This window comes from Condylostylus longicornis, unplaced genomic scaffold (genome assembly GCF_029603195.1).
Source record: "Condylostylus longicornis isolate FDR11 unplaced genomic scaffold, ASM2960319v2 ptg000013l, whole genome shotgun sequence".
Classification (NCBI taxonomy): Eukaryota; Metazoa; Arthropoda; class Insecta; order Diptera; family Dolichopodidae; genus Condylostylus; species Condylostylus longicornis.
The window spans coordinates 15047612-15066457 of NW_026577982.1; the positions used below are offsets into that span (position 1 = coordinate 15047612).

An 18846-nucleotide genomic window follows, 5' to 3' on the forward strand; every position below is an offset into this window, starting at 1 on the left:
TAATTTATTTGAATATTTCAAATAATATGTTATATGAATATTATATGTTCAAAATCAAGTATTTTGTACAAAAAATTTGTAAATATAAGAAAACAGTTTATGTTAACTCTACACCTTGGAAGAGTTTAACCTCTCAATTGAACTGTTAACTCAATTAAAAAATATCGAAGAGATACGAAATTATTGGAAAGATGGAATAAATTACTCAATTATTAAATTCACTGTCTGATACTGTTATGAAAAAATTAACATTATATTTTTCGTGCGTACATTTTCTCCCAAATTATTCTCTTAATTTAAAATTACTACTTTATCATATTTGTACATAACTCTATTTGTAATATTTGTATATAACCATTTCATAAATTAGTGTGAGTGATTCTCTAAATACAAAACAAAATTTGAGAAATCTCAAATAAAAACAAATGAATTTTATTTTGTTCATTTGTTGCAGTAATTTCGATTTATTTCTTATTAATGAATCAAGTCTGCTATAAAATTGTGAATTTTTTTGTTATAACATTACGTTTCGTTAAATCACCCAGCTATAATTCGGTTTACAGAATTTTTTACATTTCTATTTATTCATTTCATTTGAATTCAATTTAACATTTCAATTTGTTTTTATATTCACCTCAAACGATCAACATTTAACGAATTTTTTAACGAAGCTGTGACATTTAAGAGTTATTTATATGCTGTCATTTTAATTTTTATATGCCGTTCTCTTTCATTCTGGTTGAATCGAATGTTAAAAATTTGAAAAGTTTCTGTTATATTTTTTGACTTTTTTTTTATTGTTAGTGCTGTGAAGGGTGAAGCTCAGTTGATGATAGTTGATTCAAAGCGATAGTTAAAAGTTCGTGATATTTTCAATCATTTGTAAAAATAAAATTTTTTGTATTTTAATTTCTTTTTTTTTTGTTTGTTATATTTTCAATAGTAAAATGAACGCAAATTGTGAAAATAATAATATTTTTCATTCTAAATCAGGTAAATGGGTATTTGAAAAATTAATAAAAGAAGATAAGAAATTTCTTAGACCTTCTAAAGAAACAAAAAAAAAAGAAAAAGTAAACGAAACAAAAATGAAAATTGAACGAAAAAAGTACTTGGGTTAAAAAAAAATTAATTTTCTCTCGTAGAAGATTCGCTGAAATGGCGACTAAATTTAACAAGCTGCATTAGCAACATTGAAAGTGGGGAAAATAACAATTCCTTAATGGATAAAAATAAAACTAATTATTCTAGTAATAATAATATTATTACTACACCGGAATCTGGAGCAACAAAAGCAAGAAATTTTTACATTACACTTGCTAAGGAAAGTCCCAAAAATATAAGCTATGACAGCTCATCAGATACTTATGATAGTTTTCATTTTAGGGAAACAGGTGAGTTTACATTACCATTTTTTTTTAATCATATTACTTATTGTGTGTAGTTTTGTCACGTACAAATGCTTATAACTCTTTAATATTTGTTTCCTTTTTTTTGGCTAAAATTAGCATACCTACCTACGAATGTAAGAATTTTAATAGCTCGCAATAGCTTTAAAAAATTCAAAGTCCACATATTCATTGTTCATTCATTAATTTTTCCATTAAAATACAAAATTAATACTGGAATGTGTAAAATGCTTGTAAAGCCATTAAAGTAACAATGGAGTATCCAAATCCTTAACCAAATAATTAATAACCTATAAAAATCAAGCATAGCATGTTAATCCATTAAATGATGATAACCTAAATATGTATGTATATATTAGAATATGTACATATATTAGTAACGTCAAATCAATGAAAAAGCTTTCTACAAAAATAAAAAAAAATTTTCCGTTTCGCGAATTTTATGACTTGCCACGACAAAAGTATAAATAAAACTGAACGCAAGGCAACATCTTAATTTAGAGGAGGCTCTTCTCCATAAAAAAAAAGAATTCAATTCGCTTGTAGCTTATCTCATTCACTTCTGGTTATTTATTTATTTTGTTTTGCGTTCTGTTCAATTTTTCTTGCTTATTTTTTAGTATTTTTACATGAAAACTCGAATTCTGTAGGTTGTTTTGGTATAAGAATATCTATCTGAATGCATACTGCTATAATATTGGTAATATAGATAGTATATGTATGTATATGCCATATGTGTAAAATGTAGAGATAGGTGTACCTATATGACACCATATAATAACGAACTCATAATAACATGTACAAATTATAGATTTCAGTCATATGAATATTGCACCCACTTTTAAATGTGAATTTGCAAGTCCAGTTTGTTTGAAATCCCTTTTTTACAATACATATACATAAGTGTTTTCTTAGAATCTTGAGAAATTTTATTTGGCGAAATGTACTATTTTCTAGCGATTTTATACTGAATAATGGATTCTTTTAATTAGTAAAATAGAGGAAAAAAAATAGCTTTTATCCTGATATATTATTTCAATGCAAATGTATTTTAAAAGCCCTTTTATAATTTAGGCAAATTACAATTAGTAATTGAATCTTTTTATTGGAATTATTTTCCACTGAAATTTCTTCCATATTCCATGATTCATTTTATGCGTCCAATATTTTAAAAATAATTCTGAATTCGTCATCAAGATAAAAACTATACTAATAACACTAATACGTTATAAACATGATACAAAAGAGTATTTAAAATTCCATTGGCCCTTTTTTCAGCCATCATTAGCTTTAATTAAATTATTATGTATGTATGTATGTATATTCTTGAGTTTTGAGCAGAAAAAATTTTGAAAAACTTACAAATAAAACTTAAATTGAAATTATTGTTCCTATTTTAATATTATCTTACATTTTATTTAATTATTTTGTAGATTACTGCAAGGATACAACAGATACTTTATCAGATTCCTCTTATACAACAGAAGAAATAGCAACGGTTGATATGGTTGAGTATGAGGTAGCTAGCAGAAGTGCTAGTGAAAATTTTTATTCAAACGACTCATCAAGTGGGACAGAGGTATTATTTATAATGTTATAACACGTATTTGAAGCAAATATGCTATGTAAATCGTCATGTGTACATTAATATTTTAAAAAGTGTAGAATGTAATAGATCCTAGGTAAAAAAAAAAATAGAGAACAAGGGTAATCAGAGGCCTTTATTTATGTATAGTAACTGAAATATGCCCTTGTGATATTGTATTTTCAATTAATTGCTAGCGATATTGCTCTTGTAACAAAATGAATAAATATATTGTATACGAACAAATTCATTTTAAATTTTTATTAAAAATATTAACGTACAATATAAATTTTACAATATTATAATATAAATGTGTTCTTGTTATAGAAACCTTCGCAACGTTTTATAATGAAGCATTTTGTTAGCTGAAAAAAATAGCATAAGTGTACTAATTAAAATGTTACAGAATATTTTAACGCTTTTTTTTTTGTTCTTCTAAATCGTATGTAATAGACGTTAATAATTTTAAATAAAAATTTAAAGTGCATGAATATTAATTTGTTAGTAAATAAATCTTTATTAAATTAAAGATTTCATTAGGTGTTTTTTAGTAGAAAAAAAATTACAAGAGGAAGTTTGTTTTTTTCGCAAGCCTTAAACCCCATGTTTCAAGGTTTCCGAATTAATTAAAATCAATTACTATGAGTTTTTTAATTTGTAAATTTTAAAATTGAAGATTTATAGGTGTACGTAAGTACATTTATGTATATATTAATAACTAATTTGTTATTTTCAGGACATTGTATTTGCCTTAGTTACAAAATCTGCTGCAACAGAGAGTTCAACAAGTGATTTTGCAGATAGTGAAGAATCAAATTATAATATTGTACAAAAAGATTCTGAATTAAGTTCTGCCGATTATTGGAAATGTGTTAAATGTAAAAATAAACAAAATAATCCAATGTTTCGATATTGTGAACGCTGTTATCAAGTAAGTTTTTTAAAAATATATTGTTTATATTTTTGTATAAAATTGAAAAGTACTGCATGGTCATTTAATACATTTTATTTTTAAATTTTGAAAAATAATTTTTCCACTTTTCAAAAATAAAAAAGATATATGTAAACACACATTTTCATTAAGTTAATGTATAATTCATAATATACGTATATGTATAACGGCAACCTAAAAGTTATACGTGTCAAGAAGAAAAGGGAAGAAAATAAAAGAAATGAAAATAACTCATGCTTACCTGAAAAAATTTGCACGTTGTTACTGGAACTGAAGTTTTATTGTATTTATTTTTTTCTTTCAGTTTTCATTTCTCTATTAATTTTTGCTGTATTTTTTTTTTCTTGCTTTTTTCTTGAATGTTATTCTCTTAATTTTTCAGATGTGTTTTATTTATTTTTTTCTTTGTTTTTGTTTGTTTGAATTTTATTTGTAAGAATTTTTATGCAAACGATAACCCAGACAAATTAATAACATATTAATTTATTATCATGGCAATAATTAATACCAAACCATATAACACTTAATTTAAGTATGTAGGCAGGTATGTAGGTACGTTTTTAAGTTGTTATTAAATGCATTATTCTTTTTTGATAATATTTAGATTTACAAAAGTGTAAATAACTTTAAAGAGAATTTTAATTCCCTTATGATTTTATTTTATTCCATTTCATTATTTTTTTTTGCTTAATTTTTGTAAAGATATCGCGTCGCGATACTTTTTCGTATCTGTCATTTGTGAATAATATAGACATGAACTTTCTTGTTCAACAGCAATTCTATAAAAAGTAAAATGTGTTTTTTGTGTATATTTTATGACTGAAATGTCAATAAACCTTCAAAATTTTTAGACTTCATAATTATGTCATAATATTTTAATAGTGCTAAAACCAAAGTAACTCAAACTTCTCATTTTAACATCGTGCAATAAAAAATAATTTCCTATGTACCTGCTACTTACAATTTTAATCCATTTTTTTTTTGTTTAATTGATGTAGTAGCCATGAACAAAGCACTCCAAATACTTATAAGCATATACATACATACATATGTACATTTATTTTTACTTTAATAATAGAAAAAATTGTTTAATAATAAATACTAGCATTTAACTTTAAATTTATGTAGGTAAAATTATTTTATTTATACATACAATAATTAAAATAAAATTTAGTCATAAGATAAATACATATGTATGTATGTACATAAGTATGTATGTGCAATAATTTTTTCGTTTAAGAATTAACTATTTGAACGACGTGTTAAAACTTGTTCAAAAACATTTTTATATTAATTTTTCAATTAGTAGTGAATCAAAATTTAAAAGGAATTTTTTTGTTCTTTTTTTTTTTGTTTTTCACACAATGTGTACGCGCAGATTGTAGGAAAATAATATATATGTATGTACATACGTACATACATATGTAATATATTTTATTAGAATAGTATCTAGAAAATTTCAACCTGTTTGCTAAGAAATTATTTTATTTACATTAAAATGTATGTTTGTATATATTTACATCCTTATCATTTTTATTATAACAGTAGCGATTTGATTTACTACATATATAAAATACTATTTGTACCTATTACATAATTGTGAATATGAAATATTAATTCGTTCAAACAAATTGCATTTTCTTTGCAAACAAAACTAAATTAATATATGTAGATTCATATGCATGTACATATGTATTCGACATGCATGCATGTATGTACATAAACCATATTTCACGTCGTCAAAAATTAGCTTTTGCTTTAAACAATGCATGTCACAAAATGTTTTTGAGCAGAATTAATGACACTCAAAATAATTTAACTAAAATATTACTAACGTAGTCAGTGAATACTGTTTAATAGACCTTAAGAATGTCACGAGTATTGATGTAAAACATACAAAAGTATTTACATATGTATATATTTATATACTTTTCTTATCTTTTTTGACATATGATGATAACAAAATAATATAGATATTATGTGTTTCATGTCATTTTTAGCTGCAATTTCACTTGTTTTTAAAATTTTCCTTGATTTCGTTTGAATCACGTAATTTGTTTTTTTTTTTACCATAAATTTATGAATTAAAAAAATTGCATACTACCCAGTGCACTATGTCATATGTATGCATGTTTGTATGTATGTATGTAGGTTTATAACTAATTGGGTATCAACGTACCCTACATAATCATATCAACGAACATGAATTTTCCTTAACAGAAAGATGGAGGACCACCTAAAAACAAAAATTTTCATTTTTAATTATTATAATCAACATTATAAGTATGTACATAGTTACATACATACATACATACATATATGAGTAAAAATTTTCAATCATGAATGTTATGAAATAGATATTAAAGCAATTAACAGATAAATAACTTCTAGTTTTTTTATATGTATGTACATATGTATGTATGTATGTATGTAGGTACAACATATAATGGACATATGTATACAAAATGTTCTAGTAAGTAGTTAAACCTTTTTTTTTAACGTTACTGTGGATGAAACTACATACAATGTTCAATTGTTTTATTCCTTTCTTTGCACATTATGTAAATGACATTTTTTGAACTTTCATCAGCCTTTCATTATATTTTCTTTAAAATCTTTAAACAGAACCAAAAAAAAAAAAAAAGAAATTTTTTTTTTAATTTAATATAAAGAAATACGGTGTTAAAAAATGCTAATAAATATTGTATTGTATGACGAAAAAAAGTTCAACTAGAAAGCAAAGCGAACATGTTATATCAAGTCGATATTTTTTTCCATTTGCTTTTCTTGTTTTTCTTTTTCTGTTGTATTCATTTTATTTTATTAATCTGCTCTGCTGCTAAATGTTTTGCTCTCTTCATTGCTTACTAAGTACAAAATATGTATGTCTAACGAAATCATTTTATCGTTTATAATACAATATTGTTACTGGACATACATATGTATGTTCATACATGCATTACATACACAACATATGTATGTGTACATACAAATTATTTTGAATAACGTTTAAAAACTGAGGAGAAATTTAAAACTAGCTCTAGTCTAATCTATCTACATAAATAAAATAAGTTTAGTGCTTATTGAGAAAAATGTCACATGTTGATATTCTTATTTCGTGAGTTTAAATTATTAAATTTTCGAATTGAAATAGTATCTTTTAGTTTCCTACTAAGCGCCATGTACATATATTTATTGAATTGAATTATTGATTGATTTATTTAAACGCTTTCGATTTTATTAATTGAATTTGTTTGAAATTTTTTTTTTTTTATAAAATATTTTAAATTATAACCTAAAGAATAGAATAATGGAATATAATGTATGTACATACATATATATAGATTATATGTATATACAATAGTATGTACATAGATTATAAAAAAAATTCCATTGGTGCAACCAATATCCATTCCGATTCCGCTCTCTTTCCATACAATCGATTCGTCATTATTCAACAATTTGAATTTTTTTTTTATAGATGTTGAAATGCATGTACATATACACATGTATGTTATACAAAAAAAGAAAAAAAGGAATATGTAGGTTATTGCTTTCTTTCTTACTTAATTCGAATTTTAGAATATACTCGAATTTCAAATAAATTATTGTATTAAAAAATACCAAAAAAAAAAGATACGTTTATTCTCTTTCTTAAAATATAAAAGCTTTATGAGCGACAATAATCATCCAAATACAAATTACTGACTGTATGTAAGTAGTCAGTCTGTATCAATATACAAGTAGCTGTCATGAGTGCTTTTTAAAGGTCACAGAATCATCAATTTCTATTTATACACAGTTTTTTTATTTCGTATTTTTATTTAACGTTGTCAGTGTAAAAGCAAAATTTTGTATGCCTACATAATATTTAGAATGGAATCGTTTGTGCTATTCGCAATTACGGCTCTGTGTATTATTCAACTCAATTCATTATTTTATACTAATTGCTTAAATATTTTTCTGTTTTTCATTATTTATTCTTTTTGTACGTTTTTATTTTGTTTTTGCCCAGTGTTTATTGCACACCACTTCAAAAATGAAAATGGCTTGCCAAATGTACATATTTAGTGATTCTCTCACATTAAAAATTGTTTATAGTCAGGAATATCATTTTTTTTCCAAATTTTGGTTTGGAATCGTAATTTTAGTTTTAACATACACAATGAAGTAAAAAATATATTTTTTTTTGGTCTGAGACACAACATGTGACGTATTTACACAAAAAAAATGTTAAATAATTTTTTTATAATTAAGTTGAGATATAAATATACAAACAAATTTTCATATTTTAATACTAAAGATTTGGCTTGTCTATTTTGTTTGTTTTTCGTCTCTCATTTTTAACGACTATTCTACTGATGTTTATTTTTTACTACTACTGCATTATTATCATTACTTCTACCAGTACAATATACATAAATATCTTAAATTTTCGCACTACCTATTGGTATTAGTTAATGCAAATAACTTCAAATAATTTCATGCAAAAATGTGTATATACATAATATAAACTTTTATATAAATTTTGTTCAGGTGAATTATGGATTTTTACATACCTACATTGTGTTCACAGAGAGATTTTTTTTTTATTTATGCAAAACGTGACATGCAAATTAATTCATCACTTTCCACTATAGCAGCAGTTAAGTTTAAATTCGAATTATGTATTTATTCACCATTCTTTTAATGAGAGTACAAGACGCTGACTTAATACATATTTCTTTTCTAAAAGTATGTTTGTAAACATTGTTGATACATAAAATTGTTGATACAGGTGTATATTCCAACTATGAATGTTACATAACTATTCTTTTTTTGAGCAATAATACCCAAAACCAAGTTGTTAATTATTTTCCATCTTTACAAGATAGGTCATAGATGTAATGGCAATAAGCATGCAAAAATAGAAAACGGAAAAAAATTAAAAAATATAGAGTCAATAATTTTACAATAGAGCTGTACAGGATTTTTCTTCAAATTTCAAGAAAATATTTTCAAATTTTCATTTCAATTCCAGCTAAAAAGTCATTTTGTTCTTCCATAACTTAGTTTACTTCTCATAAACGTGTTGTGGGAGAACAACTATTTTGTACAATTATGCGATTCAACATGTTGAGCAGCAAAATTTTATTTGAATTTAACATTAACAGAATTTTATTTTAGTCATAAAAAATTATTTTTCAAATTTAAAAATAAATGGGTTTTTCATAAATATTATAATTTAAAGTAAACATTTTTGCTTTAAAGATTTTATTTTAATATGTAGTTATTAAACGTAATTACTTAGTATATCTAATTTTATTTATATAATACATGTATAAATATTTTTATTTTTTATTACTATATTCAGCATTATATTTCATCATGAATTTCTAAAGGGAAATTAGATTACACTACAGTTATATCAAAAAAAAAAAAAATTATTTAAATTTTATTAGATTTTTTTAAAACTTAAGGGAAACTCTCTTGAAATAAAAAAAGAAAAAGGATTAGATTGTTATTAATAGAGTAAAGGACCCCTCCCTAGGAAATAGACCGAACAAACATTGAAAATTATCAAAATACATATACATTATTTGATACTAATTTTTAGGAATTTAAAATTTTTACTAATATTAAATTTGTAAATTTTTGTGAATTAAACCATTGTCACATTCCTATTGTGAATTTAATTATCTTGTTTTTAAATGTATTAACATAATTTATTGTAATTATTTTTTTTAAAGAAAAAATTAAAAATATTTCAAAAAAAAAAAACTAAAAAAAAATTAAAAAAGCAAAATAATGAAAAAAAGAAAAACATAGAAAAGAAATATAAAAAAGAAATAAGAAAAAGGAAAAAAGGATCGAAAAAAAATAGTTAAAAAACAACAAAGAATAAGACAATAAAAAAATAAAAAAGAAATTATTAAAAAAAAAAGAAAAAAAATTGAAGACATAAGAAGAATAATCAAAAAAATTTAAAAAAACAAGAAGAACTAAAAAACAGAAGAAAAAAATAAAAAAATGGGGAAAATTAAAAAAAAAAACATTAATTGATTGAAAATTAAATTTTTAAAAAATATCAAAAGAATATTATGCTAAAATTTAATCAAAAACTCCAAAAATTCCTAAAGAACCCGAAAAATAAATTACAGAAAGGATCATTCAGAAGTAATTCACCCCAAATTTGTGATACAATATCACACTTTCGAAAAAAAATCTTTGACATCGAATAATTTCTGAATTTATTAATTATATTTTTGAAAAGTGAATTTACAGAAGTTGTTCTGTAACTTGAACCAGAAATTTTGAAAGAATAATAAATCGCATCATCACACACACTACACCTTTAAAAAGGATTTTTTCAACATGAAATCTTTCAAATTTGTAATCTTACAAATTATATGTCAAAAATGTCAGCATTTGATTCTGTATACTAACTGTTATTAGCTTATGTACATTATTATGTACTTATGTGAAGAATGTCATATTTGTGATAACTCACAATTTATTTACATAAATTAATTTATAATTTCTGTATATTTTTTACGTTAGAAACTTTTCAACTTCTTGAATTAATATAAAATTTTGTTTGAAAACATAAAAAGAAATAATTATTGAATGTCATAAGCAAAAATTATCAATTTTGTCAAAATTTGAAATCTTATAATTAAAAAAATTTGAATTAGTGGTAATATAATATTATTTCTATGAAATATATTGTTTCATTGTTCTAATAAAAACTGGAAATGATTTAAAATTTTATAAATTGGTCCTGCAAAATTCATTTTGATAGTACCCTACTAATGAAAAACTCAGTACAAATAAAAAAATGTACAATTCTCCAACATTGTAAATCATTTGTTCTGTAAATAATCACTACGTTTACTATTTATAGATATATATGCCATTTTCAGCATAATATTATTTTATATATTATTTAATTACATTCGTATATATTTAATTAACATTTTAATTCGTTTGCTTTATATTCTTATTATTAACCATTATTTATTTTTTTAAAATTTCAACAAATCCTAATAAAAAAGTAAATAATTTAATTTACTAATACATAGTGCTCTTCTATTTTTAGATTCGTAAATCGCATTTTCCACCACGGCCTCCACAAAGAAAAAGAAGAGGTGAGTTACAAAATAAAATGAGTTCGGGATTAGACAAGTATGTTCAAAAATCAAATAATAATGGAAATTGCACGTCGTTATCATCTTTATCCGATATTGACAAAAATATGAGTTCTTCTAATAAAATAAATAATAGTTCAAAAGATACTATATCATCAAAAGTACCAAATGCAATAACAACAGATGTTACTTCTAATATTAATGATATAAAAGGATTTGGTAAATTTTATAGTAATAATGCAAAAAATATTTTAGGATCTTCGATTTCAAATAGTGCAAGCTTTAACAACTGTAACTTAAGCCAAAATCAGTTAAGTAGGCTTTCGAGTGAAAAAAATTTCAGTAGTTCAGATTCTGAAGGTGATGATATGAAATTTAATAAAATTATTAAAAATAATGAAATTCAAAAAGAATCATGCGAAACAAATGCAACATCAAATTTCTTTAGTACACCAAAGTTTAGCAAAAATTTAAAACGTAAAAATCCATTTGAAATAAGTTTAGCTAACAATGCGAAACGATTTTTTGTGGAAAGTTCTAGTTGTAGCAGTGTTACAAATTTAACAAATCATTGTAGCAGCAGCAATAATTCTTCTTTAACAACAACGATAACAGCAAATAATGAAAGCTCTTGTAATGTGCTTGAAAAACGTGATACTAATTTAGTAGTTAATGATTCTGAGACTGATTTAGCTTTAGAATTTATTGATAATATTAGTAATAGTATAAAATTACAAAAAGATTCTGGTATTAGTGGAGGTTCATTATCTTCAACATCAGGTCCATCTTCAAGTCAAGAATACTTTTCATCTCAAGGTAGTGTTGATTTTGTGTGTTCATCTCATTCTAATGAAACAAAATTAGAAATAAATTCAATCTACTGCAATTGTAATCTTAAAACAAATTCTACTAAAAATCCAATGCCTTCAATTAGTAATATGGATAATTTAGATGATACTGTAAGCGAAGACTTAGATGAAAAAGATTATGATTTTAATGATGATAAAATTTCTCTAAATAATGATAATGAAGATAATGAAAACACAACAAATTTATCGCAGAGTTTAATGGAAAATATAAAAGGTTTGAATAATAATAATATTTTATCGACATCCAGTAATAATATAGTACAAAAACTTAAAAAGCGTAAAAGACATCGGAAAATTCTAAGTCCATTTAATAATAAAATTAAAAATAAAACTTTTGAAAATAACTTAAAGAAAGATCAAGATGCTACCAATAATAGTGACTCGTGTATTGTTTGTTTAGATGGACCTAAAAATGGAGTATTCGTGCACAGTCGTTTCTTACATTTATGCTGTTGCTATAGATGTGCTGTTAAAATTTGGAACAAAAATAAAAAATGTCCAATATGTAATTGTGCTGTAAAAAACATTATGAAAATTTTCATACATTGAAAATGTATTTGTTTTTGACAGGCCGTCATTAAATTTTATTATTGCCTTAAAAAACACAAAATAGAAGTTTTAGTTTTCAATAACAAATTTAAAAACTATTTACATACATAATGTACATAACCGTTATTAAGAATATTTAAAAAACATTTTCGAATTTGATGTTTAAAATATTACATATTTTATGCCTTACACTACTAATAATTGAAAGACTTTGTAAATAGATTAAAATTAATTTGAAGCAAAACCTAAATATCATTATTGTTATATTATAAAGTGCTTTTAAGTTTATTAATTCAAACTATGTATGTTCCTACAGCTTGAGGAATGCACTTTATATTTTAAGCATAACAGTAGCAGTTCTTTATTTTCTTGTACAAACCAAGTATTTAAGAAAACAAATTGACTTCTAACTTTAAAAATCTATAAAATAGGTTTGTTGTTTCATGAATTTTTTTTAAATATAACATCAAAACACTTTAAAATGTTTGTAATTCAATTCTTTAATAATTAAAGATCTTTTGTAAATAATTGTAATGAAATCAATTTCTAGAATTCGTTTCGAATGAATCAAATTACATAAAACTGTTAATTCTTTTATATTAAAATTTATTTAAACGGAGTATAGAATTATTTAATTTCTTATTAAATCACATCTTCAGAATCGTCATATGTGAAACATTTGCACGCAGACTGAATGAATTGGCAATTTATATTATATAAGCATTTATGTATGTATGTATATATACATATATAAATTTATGTTTACTTGTATATGAAAAATAATTGTTTTTTTAAGAGTTTTGTTTATTTTCCTTATATTTTTTTTTCTTTTTTGAAAACAGATTTATTTTATACGTTTTATAACGTTATTTGAAAAAAAGCATTTGCAGAAAAAAAGGATTCCAACATTGTTTTATAAACAAATGAAAGGAATTTTACAGAAAAAATAAGATACCAATATAAAAATTAAAAAAAAAGGTAAAAATATATATTAAAAATAAAATATTTTTACAGGAATAATTGTGTTTTATTTCTTTTAAAAATCTCATTCACGTAACGAGTTTAGAAAAAGAACACGTTTTTGATAATATGGACCCAGTTTAATATGAACCCAGTACGTTATGTACAATTCTCATCGGAATTGTAATAATACTGTATCGATGCACAATTCAGCAATTGTCATTGACGAGGTAAATTCAGCATTAATACGGTACTATTACACTTCTATGTCGATCTTGGACATAATATAAATCTCTGTTTCCTATAGTTATTGAACCACCTTAGTAACTAACACCCGTAAAGACACTTACGGAATATTTTATATACTCATTTCATTTTTAAAAAAAACTAAATTATGAGAAGTTTGGCCGGGCCTCTGGCTTTTTGCAAATAGCTAAATGTAAATGCGTCTAAAACCATCAAAAAAATAGATAAAACCCAAATGAAAGTGTTAAAAGATACTTTTAATAGTAAACTCAAGGAGCAGATAAGTTATGTAAAGGAGAGTAGATTTAATATTCTTTTTCAAAGCTGTCGGGGAAGTATATGGAGGCCTCGAAGGTGAGTGTGTCGAAATATTTACATATCTTAAGTTTCATACTGCAATGTTACAATGTTTTCACTCCAATACAAAATTTCAAGTTCCACATTGTGTGGAGATTTTCTTTTATGCACGCTCTACATTAGAACTTAAATTTCTAACACGCAGCATTTGAATAGTATGCAAAAACTTCAGCTAAGTTTTTTTATGTTTATGGCATATAAATGAGTAATGGACAAATTTAGAAATTTTTAAATTTGAAAAGAAGAAGTTTAAATTAGTTGTCTGCGCACATTTCTGACATTTCTTTATTACAGAATGGATTTCCAAACGCACTTTATTAAGGCAAGTAATTTCCGAACGATTATATATTCGTGTGTGCAGCGTACAATTTTCGAACATGCTACAACTTAGAACTATTTTAAAAATGATTTAATAAAAACCACCTTTATTAAAAGCTATCTAGAGTGCTACGCGGTTCAAGATTCTCTTTAAAGAATGTGGTCGCTTTTCACAAATTATTGACATAAAGCATTAAAGTTGTGTTTTTGCGCATAGGTACTGCGCATACTCAAATACATTGCCATTTGAGTCATTTTAAATTTTAAAAATGGATTAAAATTTAATTTTCCAATTTTAATTTTTAAATAAAACTATTCACTTTGACTTTTCATGCGTTTTAACAATTTAATATTGTATTTAAGAAAATTTTCGATACACAAAATAGCTCTAAAATGCGTCTCGGAGACAATGTAGGAAGATTTCATGAGCTTCTGGCCATGCGACAGCTAATGTATTTGCAAAAGAAAAACATGGCAAACGAAAAATTACAATCTAGCTCAATGTGTTGCAAAAAATACTGTTCGAGAGACAAAGTTATTTTTAAAAACTGAGTTAAAATTTAATTTTATCTCATGAAGACTTGAATAGACCCATTATTTTTTGAGTTTTCTTTGCAAAGATTATAGCATAATATAATTGTATAATAATCATACAGTTCCATGTTTTTATTCCTGTAGTTTATTACAAAAATGTATTAGTCAATTGTGACATATATTTTATTTATTTTGAAATTTGATGCCGGCTGCCATCGTCAAACGATATAATTCTGTTTGCTACTTTAACATAATATATATGAACAAAAGTATTCCATCCATCTTAGACATTGTATTTATTAAAAAAGGAAAGCAATTGATAAATTTTTTGAAATTGCTTTTATTCGCTTACGAGTGAAAGAGAATGAAAATCGAAAAGAAATTGTATATAAAAACATAAAAAAAAATATAGAAAATAAAAACAAAACGAGAAGAAATCTAACTTGAATAATTAATTTCTCCAATCTTCTTCACTCCATAGTCCATTTTTGTTCTTATTAAAAATTTTCAGTTTTTTTTGATTTGTGGTTGAATTGGTGAATAATGTAGTAAAAATAAAAGTGTAGTTAGTGTAGAATGTAGTGTAGAGTTTGAAAAAGTCAAAATGAAATTGTAAAATGTAGTCGAGTCGACTAGTAGTGATTAGTGAAGTGAAGTGAAGTCAGTTGGATTTTGAACGTGACGGTGTAAAGTCATTAGTATTTGGGAAGCGAGTTTCTAAATAAAAATTTTGGTGGTGATTTTTATTTTCATTTTTTTTGTTGAAATTTAATTAGAAGGTAAAATAAATTTTTATAAAATATAATAAATGTTCAGAATTCTGATTGGAATTTTATAATTTATAAGAGATTGCAATTACATTTTGTTTTATAAATATTATTTTTAAATCTGCTTTAAATTTTGAATATAATAAATAATTGTTGAAAACGTCGGTAGAATTTTAATTTAAAACTTTTTTTTAAAACTATGGACAGAAATTTTTTAAAATTCAATTGAAGTCTTTTGATTCAATAAGAATTTTTAGATACTGTCTAGTTTAAATATTTGCAATTTTATATACGTACAAATTTGTACTTACATACATACATATACGATACGCTTTTAGCTGCACATATAATATAAAAAAAAATATGAATTTAAGCGAAATATCTGAAAACCGGTACCTATTACTGATTTATACACAAATTGTATTCAAAATTGAATATTAACAAAGGATATATTAATTATGTATACATACAATGTTTTTGGAATACTAATGTATGGGCGTCGTCCATTAAGTCTGAAAATTTATACATATGTGTGTACATACATATGCATTTATTAGGTTTTATTGAATACGTATTTCCATAGATAAATTATCCTTCCATTACATAAAAAATGCCGGCTTGGGGTAGGAATATAACAGGAAAAAAAAAATCAGATATAGGTATATGCTACCTATATAAAAGTTCTATAATGTGAATTTTATATAATATAAGATAGATGATGTTAAAATCTTTGAATATAATTTGTGGGGGTTAAATTTTTGCAAAAATTTGTGGATTCAATCATCGGGGTATAGGTTAGATACGTAGGTAGATACACATTTGTGTACATACATACAGTTGTATTTAATACAGACGTGGAAGTTTAGAATAAAAAAAATATCGTTATTATTTTGCTCCTTATTGTACCCATATAAAAAAAATAAACATTTTTTAATTTTAATATTTTCTAAGTAAATAACTAAAAGTATTTATAAATTCCTTTCCAAATCTTTGGAAGAGTGCTTTTTAAATTTGTTTCTTAAATAAGACATTCATGTACAACGTAAGCACCCAAATATTTATCGCATATTTACATTATTGCTTACTCAGCTCTTTTAATACACATTACTTTTCGCAATATGGGCAAAGTAAATATATTTTCTTTTATGATACATACACGAAAATTATATGTTCATTTATTTAATAATATAGCAAAGAATACATATGTATGTACATATGTATAACACCATTGCACTTAGTTTTTTGTTTTCATCTAATTCAGTCTATCTAAACATTAGCTTTCGAATTAAGCTAAAACCGTATTTTTGCATTCCAATTATGAATACATACAAGAAAATTCTAAATGTTTGAATAATAATTTTTGTTCAATCATATTAACATTGTGTGTAGAAAAATGACTTGTTCGGTAGATAACTACCAAACTAAAGATCATAAATTAATAACTATTTCGGTTTCTTCTATAAAATTTGTTCCATAAAATATTTAAATTTTTTCATATAATGTACACACTATAAAGATCAAAATATTCTAGACCTTCCTAAAAGTTTAGTAACTGGTAAACTTTATTTATTGGCTACTTTTATTACTTAATTAGGTCAAGAATCAAGAAAATATTTATTTTGAGTGAATATAATGTGATAGAAAGGAAATGCTAAGGAGATCTTCAGTGTAATTTTCTTCTTCATGGATTCGAGATTGATGAAAATTTTGAGTTCAGTAAATGTAAGATTACCGGAAATTTTAAAGATGTGGATACTGGGAACTAAAAAATTTTAAAATTGGATATTTTCTTATTCTTTATTTTTATTTTTCTAATTATTTTTCAAGCAGCGTTTAACTTCGTACAATTTCTCAGTTTATATGAGCTGAAATCTATAATATTACTGGTGAAAATTAATAATCGCAAACATTAGGATGAAGTTGCAGTTAGGTTTAATGTGCTTGGATAGATCTATTTATATGTATGTTCTGTAAATTCATACCTGTACATAATTTTTACTTTCATTCATTTCCGAACTCTTATCATTTCGCATTATCAACTTTAAATAAAAATATTTAAATGTGATTCTATTTATATTTTTTGAATTCTTTTATTGAAAACAATGAAATTAACTCATAGTATTAGGTAGTTCAAAAATTATTTTTATGAAAATAATTTTTTTTATATAATTTTTTTTTTAAAGATAAGGTTATAAGTAATGTGAATCATCATAATTTATACATGAATACAGGCATGTACGTATTTCATTCCATTTTTATATTTATTAAAATTATGTTCGAAAAAATTAAGCAAATATTAAAAATTCAATGTCCACATTATGCTTACGTGGTAGGCTTATAATGAACACACATTCATAAATATATATATATATATATATATATTGTATACCTATAGGTATGTAAATATGAAAAGTATGTTATATATACATATATGACTGCTAACTTTTGTACATATCAGATTATATAATATATATAAGTAGGTATATATGCATGTACATATATTGTGCAATTATGCATATTAAATTTAATAAGAAAACTTAATGGATTATGTAGTGTAATGGTTTATTTTGCATTCAGTGAATTTCGATGAATCATAAAAGAATAAACAAAATTATGTTATATAATAAATGTACCTATGTATGTAAATAAATAAGCCACAAAATTATTAACTGCATATAAATATATATTTTATATACCATATTTTGGTTGATTATAATTCAATAAAGTGTTTAGTAGAATTTTGAAGGGGTTATTTTATTTTTGCTTATGTACCTATATTCACATTTTCTGCGAAAATTCATTGAACTTTCATTCACAGTAGATTTTGTTATTCATTTAAAATTTATGGATTTGAAACTGTTTTGTATTTAATTATTTGAATTAATTTTTAAAATTATATGGGATTAAATAATTAAAATCATTATCAATAGATAACATTAGTATACATTGATTGGCTTTCTGTTATATAAAATTAAATAAATAATTATTTTGAAGAAATCTTGTGAAAATTTTAAAACGTTATTAATTTATACGAATTGAAACCTTTCCTTTTATAAATTTTTATTTTATTCCAAAAAAAAAAGAAAAGAAAAAATCATAATTTTTTGAACAATATCCATTAAATTATTTGAGAAATTCAAAAGAAATAATCAGAATGAAATTCGCCGGATGTT

General features: G+C 23.9%; 2 protein-coding genes across 5 annotated transcripts in view; both read left to right on the forward strand.

The window, feature by feature from the left end:
* The first annotated feature begins 804 nt into the window (after positions 1 to 804).
* Positions 805 to 13451, forward strand: LOC129605450 (E3 ubiquitin-protein ligase Mdm2-like). Of its 2 annotated transcripts, XM_055515226.1 has the most exons (6): positions 814 to 859; positions 944 to 993; positions 1146 to 1394; positions 2843 to 2988; positions 3731 to 3925; positions 11025 to 13451. In XM_055515226.1, the coding sequence occupies exons 2-6, from the start codon at positions 948 to 950 to the stop codon at positions 12489 to 12491; spliced, it is 2103 nt and encodes a 700-aa protein (XP_055371201.1). In that variant the 5' UTR covers positions 814 to 859; positions 944 to 947; the 3' UTR covers positions 12492 to 13451. The 2 variants fall into 2 exon arrangements, with proteins under 2 accessions (XP_055371200.1, XP_055371201.1); XM_055515225.1 differs by having other exon boundaries at positions 805 to 993.
* Positions 13452 to 15533: 2082 nt separating this feature from the next.
* LOC129605234 (thymosin beta) overlaps positions 15534 to 18846 on the forward strand; it is a 42681-nt gene continuing 39368 nt past the window's right edge. For all 3 annotated transcript variants that reach the window (XR_008696706.1, XM_055514857.1, XM_055514859.1), the window contains exon 1: positions 15534 to 15685. The gene's annotated coding sequence lies outside the window, so the exon portion shown is untranslated. The remainder of the gene's footprint in view (positions 15686 to 18846) is intronic.